The 24,044-nt window shown below is 45.9% G+C and overlaps 1 protein-coding gene across 1 annotated transcript in view; it reads right to left on the reverse strand.

Annotated features, from left to right (window-relative positions):
- Window positions 1-24,044, reverse strand: part of cps1 (carbamoyl-phosphate synthase 1, mitochondrial) — a 106,004-nt gene that overhangs the window by 76,719 nt on the left and 5,241 nt on the right. The window contains exons 2-7 of the mRNA XM_029711600.1: window positions 10,989-11,098; window positions 10,621-10,765; window positions 9,245-9,334; window positions 8,864-8,920; window positions 8,541-8,633; window positions 8,330-8,419 (exon numbers count right to left, since the gene is read on the reverse strand). Coding sequence (XP_029567460.1) covers window positions 8,330-8,419; window positions 8,541-8,633; window positions 8,864-8,920; window positions 9,245-9,334; window positions 10,621-10,765; window positions 10,989-11,098 — 585 coding nt within the window. The remainder of the gene's footprint in view (window positions 1-8,329; window positions 8,420-8,540; window positions 8,634-8,863; window positions 8,921-9,244; window positions 9,335-10,620; window positions 10,766-10,988; window positions 11,099-24,044) is intronic.

Consider the following 24,044-nt stretch of genomic DNA (forward strand, 5'->3'; position numbering starts at 1 on the left):
CAACAGGTGGAAATTATAGGCAATAAGCAAGACACCCACAATAAAGGAGTGGTTCTGCAGGTGGAGACCACAGACCACTTCTCAGTTCCTATGCTTCCTGGCTGATGTTTTGGTCACTTTTGAATGCTGGCGGTGCTTTCACTCTAGTGGTAACATGAGACGGAGTCTACAACCCACACAAGTGGCTCAGGTAGTGCAGCTCATCCAGGATGGCACATCAATGCGAGCTGTGGCAAGAAGGTTTGCTGTGTCTGTCAGCGTAGTGTCCAGAGGATGGAGGCGCTACCAGAAGACAGGCCAGTACATCAGGAGACGTGGAGGAGGCCGTAGGAGGGCAACAACCCAGCAGCAGGACCGCTACCTCCGCCTTTGTGCAAGGAGGAGCAGGAGGAGCACTGCCAGAGCCCTGCAAAATGACCTCCAGCAGGCCACAAATGTGCATGTGTCTGCTCAAACGGTCAGAAACAGACTCCATGAGGGTGGTATGAGGGCCCGACGTCCACAGGTGGGGGTTGTGCTTACAGCCCAACACCGTGCAGGACGTTTGGCATTTGCCAGAGAACACCAAGATTGGCAAATTCGCCACTGGCGCCCTGTGCTCTTCACAGATGAAAGCAGGTTCACACTGAGCATGTGACAGACGTGACAGAGTCTGGAGACGCCGTGGAGAACGTTCTGCTGCCTGCAACATCCTCCAGCATGACCGGTTTGGCGGTGGGTCAGTCATGGTGAGGGGTGGCATATCTTTGGGGGTCCGCACAGCCCTCCATGTGCTCGCCAGAGGTAGCCTGACTGCCATTAGGTACCGAGATGAGATCCTCAGACCCCTTGTGAGACCATATGCTAGACCTCATGTGGCTGGAGTGTGTCAGCAGTTCCTGCAAGAGGAAGGCATTGATGCTATGGACTGGCCCGCCCGTTCCCCAGACCTGAATCCAATTGAGCACATCTGGGACATCATGTCTCGCTCCATCCACCAACGCCACGTTGCACCACAGACTGTCCAGGAGTTGGCGGATGCTTTAGTCCAGGTCTGGGAGGAGATCCCTCAGGAGACAATACGCCACCTCATCAGGAGCATGCCCAGGCGTTGTAGGGAGGTCATACAGGCACGTGGAGGCCACACACACTACTGAGCCTCATTTTGACTTGTTTTAAGGACATTATATCAAATTTGGATCAGCCTGTAGTGTGGTTTTCCACTTTAATTTTGAGTGTGACTCCAAATCCAAACCTCCATGGGTTGATAAATTGGATTTTCCATTTTTGTGTGATTTTGTTGTCAGCACATTCAACTATGTCAAGAAAAAAGTATTTAACAAGATTATTTCTTTCATTCAGATCTAGGATGTGTTGTTTAAGTGTTCCCTTTATTTTTTTGAGCAGTGTATATATACATATGTAATTCTGTGTGATTAGTTAGGTATTTAGTAAATAAATAATTAAGCCAATTTGTGTATTGCTGATTCAACTTATTTGCTAAGGTTCAAGCAGAAAACCAAGTACTTACGACAATCAGAATGAGACCGATCGAGGTGACGATTAATAATTGACTACTATTGATATAAAAGATCTTCAGATCTTTAAGAGAGTGGATTTGGGAGATAACCGCTCTATATAAATTAATGCTTCCGTAGTGCCCCAGGTTATTAATGGTTTAATTATTGCATGGTTTAATTAAATCACGTAATCAATTAAATGTTAGGTAATTGATTTGATGAAATAGCATGTCATATAATTTAATCAGTCAAAGACACGACAATAGGATATGTTGTACCCACGGTCTCTATTAAAACCTACCCAAACCAGAAACCATGGATAGATGGCAGCATTCCCGCAAAACTGAAAGCCTGAACCCCCGCATTTAACTATGGCAAGGTGACTGGGAATATGGCCGAATACAAACAATGTAGTAATCAAAAACGTCAGTACAGAGAAAATGTGGAGTCCCAATTCCAAGGCTCAGGCACGAGACGTATGTGGCAGGGTCTACAGACAATCACGGACTACAAAGGGAAAACCAGCCATGTCGCGGACACCAACGCACTGCTTCTGGACAAGCTAAACACCTTCTTCGCCCACTTTGAGGATAGCACAGTGCCACCGACGTAGCCCACTACCAAGGACTGTGGGCGCTCCCTCTCTGTGGCCGACGTGAGTAAGACATTTAAGCGTGTTAACCCTCGCAAGGCTGCCGGCCCAGACGGTGTCCCTAGCCGCATCCTCAGAGCATGCGTAGACCAGCTGACATATATTCAATCTCTTCCTATCCCAGTCTGCTGTGCCCACTTGCTTGAAGATGTCCATCATTGTTCCTGTACCCAAGAAAGCAAAGGTAACTGAATTAAACGGCTATCGCCCCGTAGCACTCACTTCTGTCATCATGAAGTGCTTTGATAGGCTAGTTAAGGATCATATCACCTCTACCTTACCTGACACCCTAGACCCACTTCAATTTGCTTACTGCCCCTATAGATACACAAACGATGCAATCATCATCGCACTGCACACTGCCCTATCCAATCTGGACAAGAGGAATATCTATGTAAGAATGCTGTTCATTAACTATAGCTCAGCATTCAACACCATAGTACCCTCCAAGCTCATCACTAAGCTTGAAGCCCTGGGTCTGAACCCCGCCCTGTGCAACTGGGTCCTGGACTTCCTGACAGGCAGGAAGGTAGGAAACAACCCCTCCACGTCGCTGATCCTCAACACAGGGGCCCCAAAAGGGTGCGTGCTCAGCCCCCTCCTGTACTCCCTGTTCACCCATGACTGCATGGCCACGTACGCTTCCAACTCAATCATCAAGTTTGCAGACGACACAACAGTAGTAGGCCTGACTACCAACAATGACGAGACAGACTACAGGGAGGGGTGGAGGGCCCTGGGAGAGTGGTGCCAGGAAAATAACCTCTCACTCAACGTCAACAAAACAAAAAGGAGCTGATCGTGGACTTCAGCAAACAGCAGAGGGAGCACGTTCCTATCCACATTGACGGGACTGCAGTGGAGAAGGTGGAAAGCTTCAAGTTCCTCTGCGTACACATCAACGACAAACTGAAATGGTCCACCCACACAGACCGTGTAGTGAAGAAGGCGTAACAGCGCCTCTTCAACCTAAGGAGGCTGAAGAAATTTGGCTTGGCCCCTAAAACCTTCACAAACTTTTACCGATGCACAATTGAGAGCATCACCACCTGGTACTGCAACTGCACCACCCACAACCGCAGGGCTCTCCAGAGGGTGGTGCCCAGCGCATCACCAGGGGCAAACTACCTGCCCTCAAGGAAACCAACAGCACCCGATGTCACAGGAAGGTCAAAAAGATCAAGGACATCAACCACCCGAGCCACAACTCATGTAGCCTTGCCAATAGGCCTATATGTTTTGATAAGGTTTGTATCATAACTAAAGTGTCCTAATAACTTCTTAAAATTAAGCACATTAATCCACTTTACAAGAGGTTTAGCGCCTAACTGGCATACATAACCAGGGTGTGAGTTTCAAGTTTGGGAAGATAATTTTCAAAATAAAAAGGCACCTTTATAGTAAAAGCATTACATGTGTAATCGCATTTGCAGTCACTTTTGATAATGGAGGTTTCCTGCTAATGGAACATTTGCTCTTATAGCCTCCTGCCATGTAAGTATTGCTGCGCTTATAATGTGAAGAAATAGCCTAATAGTTTATCAACATCTTAAGCTAAATGTTCTGCTCTGTTGCGTCAGCAACATTGCATAAAAAATGTGTTTTGATGCTAGTGGTTGTATTAATTTGGGATCTACCGCATGCCACTACTATCCCAGATTATGTTTGGAATATTTATTTATCACACAGAATAGGTTGACTTTTGTACTATGGGGGGTATAATAGATTGACATAGGCTAGTGCTTTTGCTGTTCGTTAGGGCTACTCATCTTGTTGACTGACGAAAAGCAAATGTGGACAGTTCTCACAATATGCACCTCGAAATTAGATAAGGACGCGCGCAGTTGTGTCCATCTTCACTTGTAGCATGTGAGAAAGACCCCATCACATGATGGAGAGCCATGTGAGTGGGAGGTGCTTAGGAGCGAGCAGCACTCCGGGCCAAGGGCACAACGGCCACTGGCTGCAAAATATAAAAAATGTAGGGTGCAATTTGAGGCATTATCAAGTACTTCTCAAATGGTGAATGAGAGACTAATGTAGTGTGCACCGCCTGCGCAAATAAGAAAGCAGAGCTCATGCCTTTCAAGCAACTTTTTCAAATCATCGCATCATGCAGCCTCACAATGTATTCAAAATCAAAACATATAGCCCAACATTTGTAGAACAACTAAAGTTGCATTAATAACTCTAAATTAAGCATATAGGAGGACCTGTTTCTCTGTTAACCGCTCAAAACAGAATAACAGCATGTCCGCACTCCCTCAAATCGTTTGGAGAAAATATCCTTTCTATTTCATTCAGCTTTGTTCAATTGTATTCTTCATACTATGAAATAATATAAAATAATGGCATTAAATTCTAAGCAAATGTTGTCTGCTAAATGAACTAGTGTAGCCCACAGCCATTAGTCATAGCCACATCAGGACAACTCAAAGTATGCTATTCTGTTCTTCTGAAATGATCTAATTTTGATTAACCACATGACAATGATTGAGATATAGAGACATTATTATAAATTAAATGAAACTGTTTCACAAAAATCTGCATATGAAAACCATAACTGGCAGGCAGATTGGTAGAAATTGTAAGACAAACTGGCATTCCACATGAGAAAGGTTGCAGACTCCGGCAACTTCAGGAGAAGTTGAGATTACATAGCGGAGAAGGTACGGTGTGATTCAAAATGGTCGGTAATCTGTTTGTTAACTTGGCTTTCGAAGACCTTAGAGATGCAGGGTAGGATAGATATAGGTCTGTAGCAGTTTGGGTCTAGAGTGTCTCCCCCTTTGAAGACGGGGATGACCACGGCAGCTTTCCAATCTTTGGGAATCTCAGACGATACGAAAGAGAGGTGAACAGGCTAGTAATAGGGGTTGCAACAATTTCGGCAGATCATTTTAGAAAGAGAGGGTCCAGATTGTTTAACCCGGCTGATTTGTAGGGGTCCAGATTTTGCAGCTCTTTCAGAACATCATCTGGATTTGGGTGAAGGAGAAATGGTTGGGGCTTGGGTGGGTTGCTGTGGAGGGTGCCAGGCAGTTGACCGGGGTAGGGGTAGCCAGGTGGAAAGCATGGCCAGCTGTAGAGAAATTGTCACGTCCTGGCCAGTATAAGGGTTAATTAGTATTGTAGTTTGGTCAGGACGTGGCAGAGGGTATTTGTTTTATGTGGTTCAGGGTGGTGTGTTTGTTAAAAGGGTGTTTGAATAAGTATTTCCGGGGTTTTTGGGCACTGTTTGGTTTTCATGTATTTCTATGTTTAGTCTAGTGTGTGTGGTTCTATGTTGAGTTAATTGGGGTTGGACTTCCAATTGAAGGCAGATGTTTGGTGTTGCCTTTGATTGGAAGTCGTATATTAGTTGGGTGTGTTTGTCTTGTATTTTGGTGGGAGATTGTTCTGTGTTTAGCCTTGTGCCTTACCAGACTGTTTTTTTGTAGACCGTATTTCTGTTTGTTATTTTGGTGTTCATTTTGATAGTTAATAAAAGTCAAGATGAGCCTGCACATACCTGCTGCGTTTTGGTCCTCCTTCACCGACGACAACCGTGACAGAAATGCTTATTGAAATTCTCAATTATAGTGGATTTATCGGTTGTAACAGTGTTTCCTAGCCTCAGAGCAGTGGGTAGCTGGGAGGAGGTGCTCTTATTCTCCATGGACTTTACAGTGTCCCAGAACTTTTTTGAGTTTGTACTGCAGGATGCAAATTTCTGTTTAAAAAAAGCTAGCCTTAGCTTTCCTAACTGCCTGTGTATGTTGGTTCCTAACTTCCATGAAAAGTTGCATATCACGGGGGCTATTCGATGCTAATGCAGAACGCCACAGGATGTTTTTGTGCTGGTCAAGGGCAGACAGGTCTGGAGTGAACCAAGGGCTATATCTATTCCTGGTTCTACATTTTTTGAATGGGGCATGCTTATTTAAGATGGTGAGGAAGGCACTTTTAAAGAACAACCAGGCATTCTCTACTGTCGGGATGAGGTCGATGTCATTCCAGGATACCCCCGGCCAGGTCGATTAGAAAGGCCTGCTGGCAGAAGTGTTTTAGGGAGCGTTTGACAGTGATGAGGGGTGGTCGTTTGATCGCAGACCCATTACGGATGCAGGCAATGAGGCAGTGATCGCTGAGATCTTGGTTGAAAACAGCAGAGGTATATTTGGAGGGCGAGTTAGTTAGGATGATATCTATGAGGGTGCACGTGTTTACGGATTTGGGGTGACATCTGGTAGGTTCATTGATAAGTTGTGTGAGGTTGAGGGCATCAAGCTTAGATTGTAGGATGGCTGGGGTGTTAAGCATGTCCCAGTTTATTTCACCTAGCAGCACGAGCTCAGAAGATAGATGGGGGGTAATCAAATCACATATGGTGTCGAGGGCACAGCTGGGGGCAGAGGGTGGTCTATAGCAAGCGGCAACGGTGAGAGACTTGTTTCTGGAAAAGTTCATTTTTAGAAGTAGGAGCTCAAATTGTTTGGGTACAGACCTGGATAGTAAGACTGCAGGTTATCTTTGCAGTAGATTGCAACACCGCCCCCTTTGGCAGTTCTATCTTGTCGGAAAATTTTATAGTTAGGGATGGAAATTTCAAGGTTTTTGGTGGTCTTCCTAAGCCAGAATTCAGACACGGCTAGGACATCCGGATTGGTGGAGTGTGCTAGGGCAGTGAATAAAACAAACTTAGGGAGGCTTCTAATGTTAACATGCATGAAACCAAGGCTTTTACGGTTGCAGAAGTCAACAAATGAGAGAGCCTGGGGGATGGGAGTGGAGCTAGACACTGCAGGGCCGGGATTAACCTCTACATCACCAGAAGAACAGAGGAGGAGTGGGATAAGGGTACGGCTAAAGGCTAACAGAACTGGACGTCTAGCACGTTCAGAACAGAGAGTAAAAGGAGCAGATTTCTGGGCACGGTAGAATATATTCAAGGCATAATGTACAGACAAAGTTATAGTAGGATGTGAATACAGTGGGGGTAAGCCTGTGCATATAGTGATAATGAAAGAGATATTGTCTCTAGAAATAGCATTTAAACCAGGTGATGTCACTGCGTGTGTGGGAGGTGGAACTAAATTGTTAGCCGAGGCGTTTTGAGCAGTGCTAGAGGCTCTACAGTGAAATAAAACAATAGTTACAAACCAAAACAGCAATGGACAAGGCATGGTGACGTTAGGGAGAGGCATGCGTAGCCGGGTGATCATGAGAGTCCAGTGCGTGGCTTCAGGCAGCTAGCGGCGGGCCTTAGAGGGGCGACGCGACGGAGGAAAGTCTGTTGTGGCCTCCTTGTGCAGTTACATCAGCGGACTGATCAGCAGGGCTCCGTGTGGTAAACCAGGCCAATTGGCAAAATATGTATAGTGGCCAAAGAAATATGTCCGAAGGGCCTCTTAAGCCAGCAGTCCAATGTGCTTTAGATAGCTAGCAGGCCGCGGATAAGCGGCTGTGCGTTCAGGGGACGTTAGCTGCTATAATTCTAGGTGAAAAAAAATACATATATACATATAATAATTTTTTTTTAAAATAGGTTCAGAGCTTGCGGTAGGAATCCGGAGATATGGAGAAGAATAAGTCCGACTAGCTCTGGTTTGAGTCGCGCTGTACAGACTGGCGAGAGTTGTCCGGGATAAAGGTAGCTGATGACCGCTAGCAAAGGATAGCTGACTGCTAGCTAGTAGCTTTGGAATGTATTCGATGGGCCTCGTAAGCTAACAGTCCGTTGTGCTCTAGACAGGTAGCATTCAGGGGACGTTAGCTGAGAAGGTCGGAAGATAAGGTTCAGAGCTTGCGGTAGGAATCCGAGGATATGGAGAGAAAAATAGGTCCGGTATGCTCTGGTTGAATTGCATTGTACAAACTGGCGAGAGCTTTCCGAGCTAACGGTTAGCTGATGACCGTTAGCTGGCTAGTTTATGTTGGAGATTCCAGTAATAGAGGAAGAGAAAAATACTTTAGAGAAAAAGCAGGTCCACACCACATTGGGTGAGGCGGGTTGCAGGAGAGTATTTTGAAGTAAGGTGTTAGAAAAATATAAAAAGATATGCGAAGAAAAATATATAAAAATATATATACATGGGACACGACAGGACGAAGGACAAAGACGTCTGACTGCTACGCCATCTTGGATTAGCCAGATTAGATCAATGGTGAACTTTCTCCTCTAGTCTCCCTTTCTCACCTTAACAAGCAACCTGATGATGTTGTGTTTGATGCCACAGTCAACAGCCACCACTTTGATGGGGTTACCTTTCCCAAACACTCTGGTCTCCTGGAAACATACAAGAACAATGAAAGTATATCATCATCATCAACAGGGGGGAATATGTTTTGCAGCAGAATCATATCCATAATAACAGCATACACTTGATTGTATAGCAGTCAGAACGTACCTTTGTTGAGACTTCTGCTACAATGTTCTGCTGGTTAGGGTCTGATATCTCTATTGGATGGCCCTCAAACTCGATCTTCCCCAACACTGTACCCTGGTCACAAAATAAAGAGATATTTTCTGTCAAAAACAGCTTTTTTCTTCAAGAGGACAAATAGTCATGTTTCTTTAAATACAATCAGAGTAAAGCAGTAACAAGACTAGCTTCCTGTCCAGGGAGTGTACTTGTACATCAAGCTGCCTCAAGCTACATAGACAGGAGATAGGCTCCTGCCCTATAGGCCATTCTGGCTTTGACAAGGCTTACAGTAAAAACACTTTTACCTTGTCTCTGATGATCTTGGTCAGCATCCTAGTATCCACTCCAAACAATGCAGGGACCTTTCAAACAATGAGAAAATACTAATTGCCATTTGACAACATTAAAATTGCAGTAAGACTTGTGCTGTCAGAAAATGAGTCGAAGTGCCATGTTTTCAAAAGTTTCTTTAAACCACTGTAATCAGAACTGGTGCATTAGCCAAAAGTAAAACATCAAATTCATTAGTAGTGGGTCTGCACTCAAAAAAGTTATTTTATTTCGCAATTAATAAAAAGAAAATCTCCTTTTTGAGGGCGGACCCACCACTGATGAGAACTGTAACGCTGGGGACTTATGTTGACTATGTTAGAAGACGTTAAGGACTGTAATGCTGTCTCTACTACCTTCTCCTCCTGTAGCCACTGTCCCAGGGACTTGACAGAGTTCCAGTGGCTGTACTCATGACTGTAATCCTGCACCAAGAGTCCAGATACCTACAGAGATCACAACACAAACCCAACATGAGTCACAACACAAACCCAACACTTGAGTTATCAACCTAATAAAGCTATTATTTATTTCCTCTGTAAAGAGTATGAGACCTTGTAATATGCACTTTAAATACCCTAAAAGATTGACTTGACTAACAGCGAAGCAAAGGAGCTGCCAACTTTAAAACATAGCATAACAAAACACTGCTCTTTTACCACATCTTTCCCAAACATTAGGCTACTATTCTGGCCCTCCTATTTATCTCAACTCTCCATTTTGCAGCTTTTCTCTTATTGAATTAAACTCTGACATTGTCCTTTTTGCCTCAGTGGATCAACGTTAACTTTTTCTTCCCAAATTCCCAAAAGCATTTGGCGTGCATTTTCACCAAGCCTCGCTGCTTGTTAACACACCGCTCGCTTAACCCGGAAGTGAGCCAAACTAATGTATCGGCTTGCAGGCGGTCGGCCCGACAAGGGGTCACTAGAGTGAGATGAGCCAATGAAATCCCCCAAACTCTCCCCTAACCCAGACAATGCTGGGCCAATTGTGGGGCTCCCGGCTGTAGTGGCGCATCCGCACTGCAATGCAGTGCCTTAGACCACTGCGCTACTCGGGACGCCCCAGAATTATACATTCATTTATTTATTTCGTTTTGTACCCCTTTTTCTCCCCAATTTTGTGGTATCCAATTGGTAGTTCCAATCTTGTCCCATCGCTGCAACTCCCGTACGGACTCGGGAGAGGCGAAAGTCGAGAGCCATGCATACTCTGAAACACGACCCTGCCAAGCCGCACTGCTTCTTGACACACTGCTCGCTTAACCCGGAAGCCAGCCGCACCAATGTGTTGGAGGAAACACTGTACAGCTGGCGACCGAAGTCAGCATGCATGTGCCCGGCCCGCCACAAGGAGTCGCTAGAGCGCGATGGGACAAGGACATCCCAGCAGGCCAAACCCTCCCCAAACCCGGGTGACGCTTGGCCAATTGTGCGCTGCCTCATGGGTCTCCTGGTCACGGCCGGCAGTGACACAGACCGCTGCGCCACTCGGGAGGCCCAGAATATTTTTTTTAATGCATTGTTTTCTCTTTATTGAACCTGCCCGCCACCCACCCGCCCTTCATACACACAATATGTCATGACCCTAAACCCATCCGCCCACAGATATACCCACTGGGACTGCGGGTTATGAGTCAACCCGCACATCACTAACAAAGACATGTTCACACACACACACACACACACACACACACACACACACACACACGATAACATAACAGACCCACCTGTATACGGTCTGACTCGATGTTCCTCCTCAGGCCCAGCTCATCCAGCTCCTGAGTGTTTGGAACGCCGTAGTTCCCCACTATGGGGTAGGTCAGGGTCAGGATCTGACCTCTGTAGCTGGGGTCAGTCAAAGCCTCTGGGTACCTATAGAAATGTGTACTTATTATAGATATACATAGGTAACCTATTTGTGCTGGTTGTTGTCATGTTTGGTATGAGAGTGACCATAGGAGTTGGAAAAACTGCTTACCTGTCCCCTGGTTAGGACAAAATTGTCTCCCACAATGTAAACATACTGTGATCCATGCACTTTAGCAATGATGATGACTGACTGTTAATGGTGATTTAGACAAGACTGATCTCTTACCCCACCAGGCCAGTGTTGAAGACCAGCTCCCCAGCAGCAGAGCGTTCATCCCCAAAGGAGAAGCCCTTCATCCGGGTACCATCCTCCAGGACCAGGTGGGCTATCTGGGCCTGGGAGAGGAGGTGAAGGAGGAGGAGCAGGAGGAGAGGGACAAGGATGAAGAAAAAGAAGACATAGCATTATACTCAAATGTTGGAAAGCATTGGTAAATTACTCTTCACGTTAGCCTACACAGTATAGAACACATCCAAGAGTTGGACTGGTAACTGGGCTACTGAGTAAATACAAGAACGTGGTGGAAAAGCTACTACGATACATTCACAGACCTATTATATGGCAGTGGCACCTTTTTATATTACAATGACCCTTTGTTAATAATTCAATAGGACCAGGTCAGGCTATAGTAAAAAAGTAGCCAGCCTTGCACAAGCCTTGGTTTGTGCTAGCTGGAACAGCTCATAGGAGCAGGAGCCTATGTACAAGTACACCCCCTGGACAGGACACTAGTTTATCACAGAGCCTTACCCCCATCTATCTTTTTAATGCTGAGTCTCAAGCAGAGACGCATCAGATCAAACTCCCAACCTTAGGGTGGGCACTTTAATCACAAGGCCACTGAGCTAGGCTACACAGTGCATTCAGAAAGTGTTCAGACCCCTTGACTCTTTCCAAATTGTGTTATGTTACTGGTACCTAACAGTGTTCCGTACTAGGGCTGCACCGATATTACATTTTTGTCCGATACCGATATCTGATATTTTCCTTGCCAAAAAAACAAAGCATACCAATACCTGATATAAACACTTTCGTAGCCTTTTAAGCATTCTAGTAGTTAAAGTTAACACACACACACACACACGGACGCAGCAGTCTAAGGCACCACATCTCAGTGCAAGAGGCGTCACTACAGTCCCTGGTTCGAATCCAGGCTGTATCACATCCGGCCATGATTGGGAGTCCCATAGAGCGGCGCACAATTGGCCAAGCGTCCTCCGGGTTTGGCCAGAGTAGGCCGTCATTGTAAATAAGAATTTCTTAATTGACTTGCCTAGTTAAATAAAAAGGTAACACACACACCACACTGAGCAAAAAGTTATTTTGTTTGCATTTACGCATGTCCCCATTACCAGTAAAACATCATCAAAACCTAGTTCTTTCACTTACTTGCTCTGCTGTTTCGTTGTTCATTTGTTCAGTCATTTCATTCTCAACCAGGATTTCATCAAGCAGTGAAGTTTCAGCTCTGCCTGTCCCACTCTTCCTCGGTGCGCACTGTCACTGTGTCCTTTTCCATCTTGTCCAGCTATGTCTGTAACATTTCACATAAACCCTGTTTCTTGTCTGCATCGAAGTAGCGGTCCTTGTACCTAGCATCGAGCATGGTGGCGACACAGTAAAGGGGCTCAAATGACACCGAATCACTTGTTCACAGCCTCTTGTAGAGTACTTTTGTAAGTTTTAACCCCATGGTCTGTGTCTGCAGATTTGTTGAGCAGGCAATTCAATGCCATGAGAGGGTATCACGTCTGCTGCAGATGCACTTGATTAGCTTATTTCTCCAGTCAGTTGTTCGAATGGCGCTAGGAATGTGTTCATGTTTCCAAGTTTCAAACATGTTCTCAAATGCCATTGAAATGGCAGCAGTGGTATGAGAACCAGTACATTATTGAGCATGCAATACGACTTTCCTCAGTACGAAATCCTCGACCCACTGTGCTGTCAGACTCAGCATGCTCATGGGGCTGACATCGCTGGTCCAAATGTCAGTCGTGAAGCTAACAGCAGTGACCCCCATAGCAAGTAGCTCATGGATGTGTTTCAACAATACTGTGTAACTCCGGTAGGGCAACATCTGAAAAATAGTGCCTATTTGGTAGTGTGTACCGGTGCTCGACCATATGGCGAAAGCCAACATCATCCACGACAGAGAATGGTTGATTGTCAAGGGCAATGAATTCCATTTTCTTGGCGTTAATGGATTTCACCTTTGAGTTGTCTCACTGAAATTCTTAACTCTTTCAAATGACTGCTGGACTTGAACTTGTTAAATTGTTGGAAGTGTGTGCTTAGTATTTTTCTGCTTTTGTTCTGTGTAGTGCTGTATTTTTCGTGGCATCAGAACGTCATCTACCTACAATATGTAAGTATGCACATCAGATGTTGGCATTTTTAGCAATTATCGGCCGCGTAACCGCATTCAAAACAAGGCTGCAATGAAAACTAATGGGACTGTAGCGACTGTGTTGGCATCAAAATCTGGGGTGTAAACTACGTTTCCATTGAAGCGTTGATTGACATGGTAATGGACCAATAGTATTCGAGGAAATATTCTAAAAAACGGACCCCTCTGACGCTCATTGTGTGCCGTAAGGTGTCTTTCCACCAGGGGTGGTGCTTCTCTCCCAGATTAAAAACTTAACCATAAACCGGTGCACAAACCTTCATTATTCGTGAATTTCATTTAAATGAGCATTAGTATTAATATTATTATGGCTAATATTCCATTATTGCCTTGTTCAGGGGTGGCAGGTAGCCTAGTGGTTGGAGCGATGGACTAGTAACTGAAAGGTTGCAAGATCAAATCCCTGAGCTGAAGATAAAAATCTGTCGTTCTGCCCCTGAACAAGGCAGTTAACACACTGTTCCTAGGCCGTCATTGTAAATAAGAACTTGTTCTTAACTGACTTGCCTAGTTAAATAAAGGTCAAATAAAAATAAATTAATAATTTGTCATGAGTAGTGTGCTAATAGCAATGTGGTCATCAATTACACAAACACTGAATCAATCAATAATGAATTGCATAAGACTGATGTGCAGAATCATAAAAAGAATACCACTGCGCCAACCTCTGATCTGCATTTAAACAAGCAAACCGTCACCTGCTGACAAAGATTTTATTTTTTGCTTTCACATTTGCTGTGTAAACGTCTTGAAATACCTTTGATGTGCCAACCTATTTGCGAGAGCTGTGTGTTTAATTATTGTGAAATCTCAATAACACAAACTTGTTTGCAAATGACATGCTCAAACCCAAATTGAGACGCCACATTCCTGCGTGCCTCTCTTTCTGCTCTTGATTGTGCACAGGTGAAGAAAATGAACTGGACTCCCAAAAGGCATGTTACCCAACTGCAATAGTTGTGGAACTATGTGGAATGTTTTTGGACAATTGGCTACCTGTAAACAGGTACTGACAGGAGGCATGAGCCACCTCCCTCAGGCTGCTCCCTGCCTTCACCTCCTCGTAAGGAACCTGTAGTTGTTCAAGGGTGTAGCAGCGCTGTTTCTTGGGCTCGTTGGGCCTTTCCCTTCCCAGACATCTACTGTCATAATACAATTAAATTCGTTTTTTTTGTTTTGTTCATGCAACATAATTTATTAAGATGGTTCCAAGGAAATGGACTCACAAATATGGATATCATTTCCATGTAATCCAACATAACGTTATTGCATATTTCATGGAAAGGGCAGGTGTTCATGTACACTCAGTGTGTATGATGGAGTGAGAGGACAGAGGTGAAATGATGTTAGAACTGTTAATTGTTATATTTATTTTTTATATTAATATTGTTACCTTACAGTAATTTACTAACGTTAAGTCGTTTATAAAAGCATTTACAGTTGAAGTCGGAAGTTTACATACACTTAGGTTGGAGTCGATAAAACTTGTTTTTCAACCACTCCACAAATTTCTTGTTAAAAAACTATAGATTTGGCAAGTCAGTTAGGACATCTGCTTTGTGCATGACACAAGTAATTTTTCTAACAATTGTTTACAGACAGATTATTTCACTTATAACTCACATTATCACAATTCCAGTGGGTCAGAAGTTTACATACACTAAGTTGACTGTGCCTTTAAACAGCTTGGAAAATTCCAAAAAATGATGTCATGGCTTTAGAAGCTTCTGATAGGCTAATTGACATCATTTGAGTCAATGGAGGTATACCTGTGGATGTACTTCAAGGCCTACCTTCAAACTCAGTGCCTCTTTGCTTGACATCATGGGAAAATCTAAAGAATCAGACAAGACCTCAGAAAAATTATTGTTAACCTCCACAAGTCTGGTTCATCCTTGGGAGCGATTTTTAAATGCCTGAAGGTACCACATTCATCTGTACAAACAAGTATACTGCTCAAAAAAATAAAGGGAACACAAACAACACAATGTAACTCCAAGTCAATCACACTTCTGTGAAATCAAATTGTCCACTTAGGAAGCAACACTGATTGACAATAAATTTCACATGCTGTTGTGCAAATGGAATAGACAACAGGTGGAAATTATAGGCAATTAGCAAGACACCCCCAATAAAGGAGTGGTTCTGCAGGTGGTAACCACAGACCACTTCTCAGTTCCTATGCTTCCTGGCTGATGTTTGGGTCACTTTTGAATGCTGGCGGTGCTTTCACTCTAGTGGTAGCATGAGACAGAGTCTACAACCCACACAAGTGGCTCAGGTAGTGCAGCTCATCCAGGATGGCACATCAATGCGAGCTGTGGCAAGAAGGTTTGCTGTGTCTGTCAGCGTAGTGTCCAGAGCATGGAGGCGCTACCAGGAGACAGGCCAGTACATCAGGAGACGTGGAGGAGGCCGTAGGAGGGCAACAACCCAGCAGCAGGACCGCTACCTCCACCTTTGTGCAAGGAGGAGCAGGAGGAGCACTGCCAGAGCCCTGCAAAATGACCTCCAGCAGGCCACAAATGTGCATGTGTCTGCTCAAACGGTCAGAAACAGACTCCATGAGGGTGGTATGAGGGCCCGACGTCCACAGGTGGGGGTTGTGCTTACAGCCCAACACCGTGCAGGACGTTTGGCATTTGCCAGAGAACCCCAAGATTGGCAAATTCGCCACTGGCGCCCTGTGCTCTTCACAGATGAAAGCAGGTTCACACTGAGCACATGTGACAGACGTGACAGTCTGGAGACGCCGTGGACAACGTTCTGCTGCCTGCAACATCCTCCAGCATGACCGGTTTGGCGGTGGGCCAGTCATGGTGTAGGGTGGCATTTCTTTGGGGGGCCGCACAGCCCTCCATGTGCTCGCCAGAGGTAGCCTGACTGCCATTAGGTACCGAGATGAGATCCTCAGACCCCTTGTGAGACCATATGCTGGTGCGGTTGGCCCTGGGTTCCTCCTAATGCAAGACAATGCTAGACCTCATATGGCTGGAGTGTGTCAGCAGTTCCTGCAAGAGGAAGGCATTGATGCTATGGACTGGCCCGCCCGTTCCCCAGACCTGAGTCCAATTGAGCACATCTGGGACATCATGTCTCGCTCCATCCACCAACGCCACGTTGCACCACAGACTGTCCAGGAGTTGGCGGATGCTTTAGTCCAGGTCTGGGAGGAGATCCCTCAGGAGACCATCCGCCACCTCATCAGGAGCATGCCCAGGCGTTGTAGGGAGGACATACAGGCACGTGGAGGCCACACACACTACTGAGCCTCATTTTGACTTGTTTTAAGGACATTACATCAAAGTTGGATCAGCCTGTAGTGTGGTTTTCCACTTTAATTTTGAGTGTGACTCCAAATCCAGACCTCCATGGGTTGATAAATTGGATTTCCATTGATTATTTTTGTGTGATTTTGTTGTCAGCACATTCAACTATGTAAAGAAAAAAGTATTTAATAAGATTATTTCATTCATTCAGATCTAGGATGTGTTATTTTAGTGTTCCCTTTATTTTTTTTTAGCAGTGTATAAACACCATGGGACCACGCAGCCGTCATACCTCTCAGGAAGGAGACGTGTTCTGTCTCCTAGAGATGAACGTACTTTGGTGAGAAAAGTGCAAATCAATCCCAGAACAACAGCAAAGGACCTTGTGAAGATGCTGGAGGAAACCGGTACAAAAGTATCTATATCCACAGTAAAACAAGTCCTATATCGACATAACCTGAAAGGCCGCTCAGCAAGGAAGAAGCCACTGCTCCAAAACCACCATAAAAACAGCCAGACTACGCTTTGCAACTGCACATGGGGAAAAAGATCGTACTTTTTGGAGAAATGTCCTCTGGTCTGATGAAACAAAAATAGAACTGTTTGGCCATAATGACCATCGTTATGTTTGGAGGAAAAATGGGGAGGCTTGCAAGCCGAAGAACACCATCCCAACCGTGAAGCACGGGTATGGCAGCATCATGTTGTGAGGGTGCTTTGCTGCAGGAGGGACTGGTACACTTCACAAAATAGATGGCATCATGAGGTAGGAAAGTTATGTGGATATATTGAAGCAACATCTCAAGACATCAGTCAGGAAGTTAAACCTTGGTCGCAAAAGGGACTTCCAAATGGACAATGACCCCAAGCATACTTCCAAAGTTGTAGCAAAATGGCTTAGAGACAACAAAGTCGAGGTATTGGAGTGGCCATCACAAAGCCTGACCTCAAGCCTATAGAAAATGTGTGGGCAGAACTGAAAAAGGGTGTGCGAGCGAGGAGGCCTACAAACCTGACTCAGTTACACCAGCTCTGTCAGGAGGAATGGGCCAAAATTCACCCAACTTATTGTGGGAAGCTTATGGAAGGCTACCCGAAACGTTTGACCCAAGTTAAACAATTTAAAGGCAATGCTACCAAATACTAATTGAGTGTATATAAACTTCTGACCCACTGGGAATGTGATGAAAGAAATAAAAGCTGAAATAATTCTCTCTACTATTATTCTGACATTTCACATTCTTAAAATAAAGTGGTGATCCTAACTGACCTAAGACAGGGCATTTTTACTAGGATTAAATGGCAGGCATTGTGAAAAACTGAGTTGAAATGTATTTGGGTGTATAGGTGTATATAAACTTCTGACTTCAACTGTATCTTGTGCTATTGGAAGTTATAGTATTAACCCTAATCATGCTCATGCTTTGTTCATTAACATTATATAAAGTAACATTATATTCCTTCATATCTCTGAAAATAAAGTTCCCTACTTTGTGTAACTTGTACATTTCACTGTATTTATTTATTTACCAAGAAATGATCAATAGTAAGTGTAAATTTCTTGTGAGTTCATCAATCATCAATTCATTTAATCAACAGTTTGTTTTTTGCGTCATCACTTCGAGCCATCATGACTCAAAAGCCGTGACAGCCGAAGTTTACTTGTGAAGATAACTTTAGCGCCGCCCTAAAACCCCAATTCAAATTCAACAAAAACCATCAGATAGGTATGTAATGAGACATTATATTAAAACTCTTTATAGAGTTTTATTTGCATTTTAGAGGTGATAAATTGAACAAATCAGGTAAAAAAAAGCAGTTTCCCCACGACATATCTTCCACTTTCAGTATCACTCACTAGCCTTCGCTTCCCCCTCCGCCATTTAAAAAAAGACCCGGTGGAGCTCCATTGCCTTTCTCAATCATGCAGAGATGGGCAGCGTGAAGGTCTCGTCATTGATTTTGCTGGAAAGGGGAGAGATTGTGCTTTACAATGATATTCATATTCAAAGCAAATCTTTTGTCACATGTGCCAAATACAACAGGTGTAGACTTACCGTGAAATACTTACTTACAAGCCCTTAACTCTTTCTTGAACTGCGTTGTTGGTTAAGAAAACATTTACTAGATAGCCTAAAGTTAAAAAAATAAATAAATAAATAACAATAACGAGGCTAGAAACACAGGGTACCGGTACACGTCAATGTGCGGGAGTACAGGTTAGTCGAGGTAATTTGTACATGTAGGTAGAGGTAAAGTGACTATGCATAGATAATAAACAGCGAGTAGCAGCAGTGTAAAATCAAAGTTGGGGGGGGGGGGGGGTCAATGTAAATAGTCCGGATTAGAGGTGGACTGATTATGATTTTTCAATGCCGATACCGATTATTGAAGGCCGATTTTTATAAATATGTAATAATGACAATTACAACAATACTGAATGAACAATGCACACTTTTATTTTAACTTAATATAATACATAAATAAAATCAATATTAAATAAATAATGAAACATGTTAAATTTGGTTTAAAATAATGCAAAAACACAGTGTTGGAGAAGAAAGTAAAAGTGCAATATGTGCCATGTAAAAAAGCTAACATTTAAGTTCCTTGTTCAGAACATGAGAACATATGAAAGCTAGTGGTTCCTTTTAAACATGAGTCATCAATTTTTCCAGTTAATTAGTTTTAGGTTGTCATTATTATAGGAATTATGACGCATCGACTTTCTCTCTATACCATTTGTATTTCATATAACTTTGACTACTGGATGTTCTTTTAGACAGTTTTAATATTGCCAGCCTAATCTCCCTGAGGATGGCTCACCTCTCACAGTTCTGGGTGACTTTAACCTCCCCACGTCTACCTTTGACTCATTCCTCTCTGCCTCCTTCTTTCCACTCCTCTCCTCTTTTGACCTCACCCTCTCACCTTCCCCCCCTACTCACAAGGCAGGCAATACGCTTGACCTCATCTTTACTAGATGCTGTTCTTCCACTAATCTCATTGCAACTCCCCTCCAAGTCTCCGACCACTACCTTGTATCCTTTTCCCTCTCGCTCTCATCAAACACTTCTCACTCTGCCCCTACTCGGATGGTATTGCGCCGTCCCAACCTTCACTCTCTCTCTCCCGCTACTCTCTCCTCTTCCATCCTATCATCTCTTCCCTCTGCTCAAACCTTCTCCAACCTATCTCCTGATTCTGCCTCCTCAACCCTCCTCTCCTCCCTTTCTGCATCCTTTGATTTTCTCTGTCCCCTATCCTCCAGGCCGGCTCGGTCCTCCACTCCAGCGCCGTGGCTCGACGACTCACTGCGAGCTCACAGAACAGGGCTCCGGGCAGCCGAGCGGAAATGGAGGAAAACTCGCCTCCCTGCGGACCTGGCATCCTTTCACGCCCTCCTCTCTACATTTTCCTCTTCTGTCTCTGCTGCTAAAGCCACTTTCTACCACTCTAAATTCCAAGCATCTGCCTCTAACCCTAGGAAGCTCATTGCTACCTTCTCCTCCCTCCTGAATCCTCCTCCCCCCCCTCCTCTCTCTCTGCGGATGACTTCGTCAACCATTTTGAAAAGGCTGATGACATCCGATCCTCGTTTGCTACGCCAAACGACACCGCTGGTCCTGCTCACACTGCCCTACCCTGTGCTTTGACCTCTTTCTCAACTCTCTCCAGATGAAATCTCGCGTCTCGTGACGGCCGGCCGCCCAACAACCTGCCCACTTGATCCTATCCCCTCCTCTCTTCTCCAGACCATTTCCGGAGACCTTCTCCCCTACCTCACCTCGCTCATCAACTCATCCTTGACCGCTGGCTACGTCACTTCCGTCTTCAAGAGAGCGAGAGTTGCACCCCTTCTGAAAAAACCTACACTCGATCCCTCCGATATCAACAACTACAGACCAGTATCCCTTCTTTCTTTTCTCTCCAAAACTCTTGAACGTGCCGTCCTTGGCCAGCTCTCCTGCTATCTCTCTCAGAATGACCTTCTTGATCCTAATCAGTCAGGTTTCAAGACTGGGCATTCAACTGAGACTGCTCTTCTCTGTGTCACGGAGGCTCTCCGCACTACTAAAGCTAACTCTCTCTCCTCTGCTCTCATCCTTCTAGACCTATCTGCTGTCTTTGATACTGTGAACCATCAGATCCTCCTCTCCACCCTCTCCGAGCTGGGCATCTCCGGCGCGGCCCACGCTTGGATTGCGTCCTACCTGACAGGTCGCTCCTACCAGGTGGCGTGGCGAGAATCTGTCTCCGCACCACGTGCTCTCACCACTGGTGTCCCCCAGGGCTCTGTTCTAGGCCCTCTCCTATTCTCACTATACACCAAGTCACTTGGCTCGGTCATATCCTCACATTGTCTCTCCTATCATTGCTACGCAGATGACACACAATTAATCTTCTCCTTTCCCCCTTCTGATAACCAGGTGGCGAATCGCATCTCTGCATGTCTGGCAGACATATCAGTGTGGATGACGGCTCACCACCTCAAGCTGAACCTCGGCAAGACGGAGCTGCTCTTCCTCCCGGGGAAGGACTGCCCGTTCCATGATCTCACCATCACGGTTGACAACTCCCTTGTGTCCTCCTCCCAGAGTGCTAAGAACCTTGGCGTGACCCTGGACAACACCCTGTCGTTCTCCACTAACATCAAGGCGGTGACCCGATCCTGTAGGTTCATGCTCTACAACATTCGCAGAGTACGACCCTGCCTCACACAGGAAGCGGCGCAGGTCCTAGTCCAGGCACTTGTCATCTCCCGTCTGGATTACTGCAACTCGCTGTTGGCTGGGCTCCCTGCCTGTGCCATTAAACCCCTACAACTCATCCAGAACGCCGCAGCCCGTCTGGTGTTCAACCTTCCCAAGTTCTCTCACGTCACCCCGCTCCTCCGCTCTCTCCACTGGCTTCCAGTTGAAGCTCGCATCCGCTACAAGTCCATGGTGCTTGCCTACGGAGCTGTGAGGGGAACGGCACCTCCGTACCTTCAGGCTCTGATCAGGCCCTACACCCAAACAAGGGCACTGCGTTCATCCACCTCTGGCCTGCTCGCCTCCCTACCTCTGAGGAAGCACAGTTCCCGCTCAGCCCAGTCAAAACTGTTCGCTGCTCTGGCACCCCAATGGTGGAACAAGCTCCCTCACGACGCCAGGACAGCGGAGTCAATCACCACCTTCCGGAGACACCTGAAACCCCACCTCTTTAAGGAATACCTGGGATAGGATAAAGTAATCCTTCTAACCCCCCCCCCCCCCCAAAAGATTTAGATGCACTATTGTAAAGTGGTTGTTCCACTGGATATCATAAGGTGAATGCACCAATTTGTAAGTCGCTCTGGATAAGAGCGTCTGCTAAATGACTTAAATGTAAATGTAATAGGCTTGAAGTCATAAACAGCACTGTGCTTCAAACATTACTAAGAGCTGCTGGCAAACGCAGTAAAGTGCTGTTCGAATGAGCGCTTACGAGCCTGCTGCTGCCTACCACCGCTCAGTCAGACTGCTCTATCAAATATCAGATCATAGACTTAATTATAACATAATAACACACAGAAATATGAGCCTTAGGTCATTAATATCGTCAAATCCGGAAACTATCATTTCGAAAACAAAACGTTTATTCTTTCAGTGAAATACGGAACCGTTCCATATTTTATCTAACGGGTGGCATCCATAAGTGTAAATATTCCTGTTACATTGCACAACCTTCAACGTTATGTCATAATTACGTAAAATTCTGGCAAATTAGTTTGCAACTAGCCAGGCGGCCCAAACTGTTGAATATACCAAACTGTTGCATATGCCCTGACTCTGCGTGCAATGAACGCAAGAGAAGTGACACAATTTCCTGTCACATTCGTCGTATGGAGTGGACCAAAATGCAGCGGGTATATTGAACATCTTCTTATTTATTAAAGAAAACACACTTAAACAAAAACAAACCACGAAAACAGTCCCGTAAGGTGCACAGACTCTACAGGAAACAACCACCCACAAAACACAAGTGAAACAAACCCCAACTAAATATGGCCTCGGGCTGAGGTGAATCGCTGGAGACCTCGGGCTGAGGAGTGTCTATGCAGGCTCCGGACTGTGGAGCGTCTCTGCAGGCTCCGGACTGTGGGCCGTCTCCGCTGGCACCGGACTGTGGGCCGTCTCCGCTGGCACCGGACTGTGGGCCGTCTCCGCTGGCACCGGACTGTGGGCCGTCTCCGCAGGCACCGGACTGTGGGCCGTCTCCGCAGGCACCGGACTGTGGGCCGTCTCCGCAGGCACCGGACTGTGGGCCGTCTCCGCAGGCACCGGACTGTGGGCCGTCTCCGCAGGCACCGGACTGTGGGCCGTCTCCGCAGGCACCGGACTGTGGGCCGTCTCCGCAGGCACCGGACTGTGGGCCGTCTCTGACGGTTCCGGACGTCGCCGGAAGCACTGGACGGGGAACTGTCGCCGGAAGCTCTGGACAGGGACTGCGCACTGAAGGCCTGATGCGTGGGGCTGGCTTAGGAGGCGCCAGACTAGTAACCCGCACCACAGGACTAGTGCAAGGAGCAGGAACAGGATACACTGGGTCTTGAAGACGCACTGGAGGTCTGGAGCGCACAGCCTGCACACCCCGTCCTGGCTGAGTTGTCACTGTAGCCCTGCACGGGCGAACTGGGCTGTGCTGTGCTGTGCTGAGGAATGATGGCTGCCGTGCGTAGAGCAGGCGCAGGGTAGCCTGGGCCTAGGAGACGCACTGGTGGCCAGATATGCTGAGCAGGCATACTCCTTCCTGGCTGGATGCCCACTCTAGCACGGCACTTGCGGGGGGCTGGTATCGACCGCACCGGACTGTGCGTGTGGATGGGCGTGACCGTGCGCACTTCCGCATAGCACGGTGCTCTGCACGCCAACTCCCCATAATAAGCACAAGGAGTTGGCTCAGGTCTATTGCCTGACTTACCCCAACTCCCCTTGTGCCCCCCCCAAAAAAATTGGGGGGGCTGCCTCCTCACCTCCTGAAATGGAGGATATAATGCCTCATACCTCCGTTGTTCTGCCTTTGCTGCCTCCAGTTCCTCCTTCGGTCGCCGGTACTCCCCAGCCTGCCTCCAGGGTCCCTTTCCATCTAATATTTCCTCCCATGTCCATGACTCCAAGTAGCTCTCCTGCTGCTCCTTCCTCCGCTGCTTGGTCCTTCTTTGATGGGTGGTTCTGTCACGTTCGTCGTAAGGAGTGGACCAAAATGCAGCGGGTATATTGAACATCTTCTTATTTATTAAAGAAAACACACTTAAACAAAAACAAACGACGAAAACAGTCCCGTAAGGTGCACAGACTATACAGGAAACAACCACCCACAAAACACAAGTGAAACAAACCCCAACTAAATATGGCCTCCAATTAGAGGCAACGACAACCAGCTGACTCTAATTGGAGGTCCTACAACATAGAAATACTAGATAAACACATAGAAATAGAAAATGTAGAACGTAAACCAAACAACCCGAACCACACAACAAACACCCCCTGCCACACCCTGACCAAACTGCAATAACAAATAACCCCTTTTACTGGTCAGGACGTGACATTTCCCTAGTTTAATATTGCCTGCTAACCTGGA

Source organism: Salmo trutta, chromosome 24 (assembly GCF_901001165.1).
Source record: "Salmo trutta chromosome 24, fSalTru1.1, whole genome shotgun sequence".
Lineage (NCBI taxonomy): Eukaryota > Metazoa > Chordata > Actinopteri > Salmoniformes > Salmonidae > Salmo > Salmo trutta.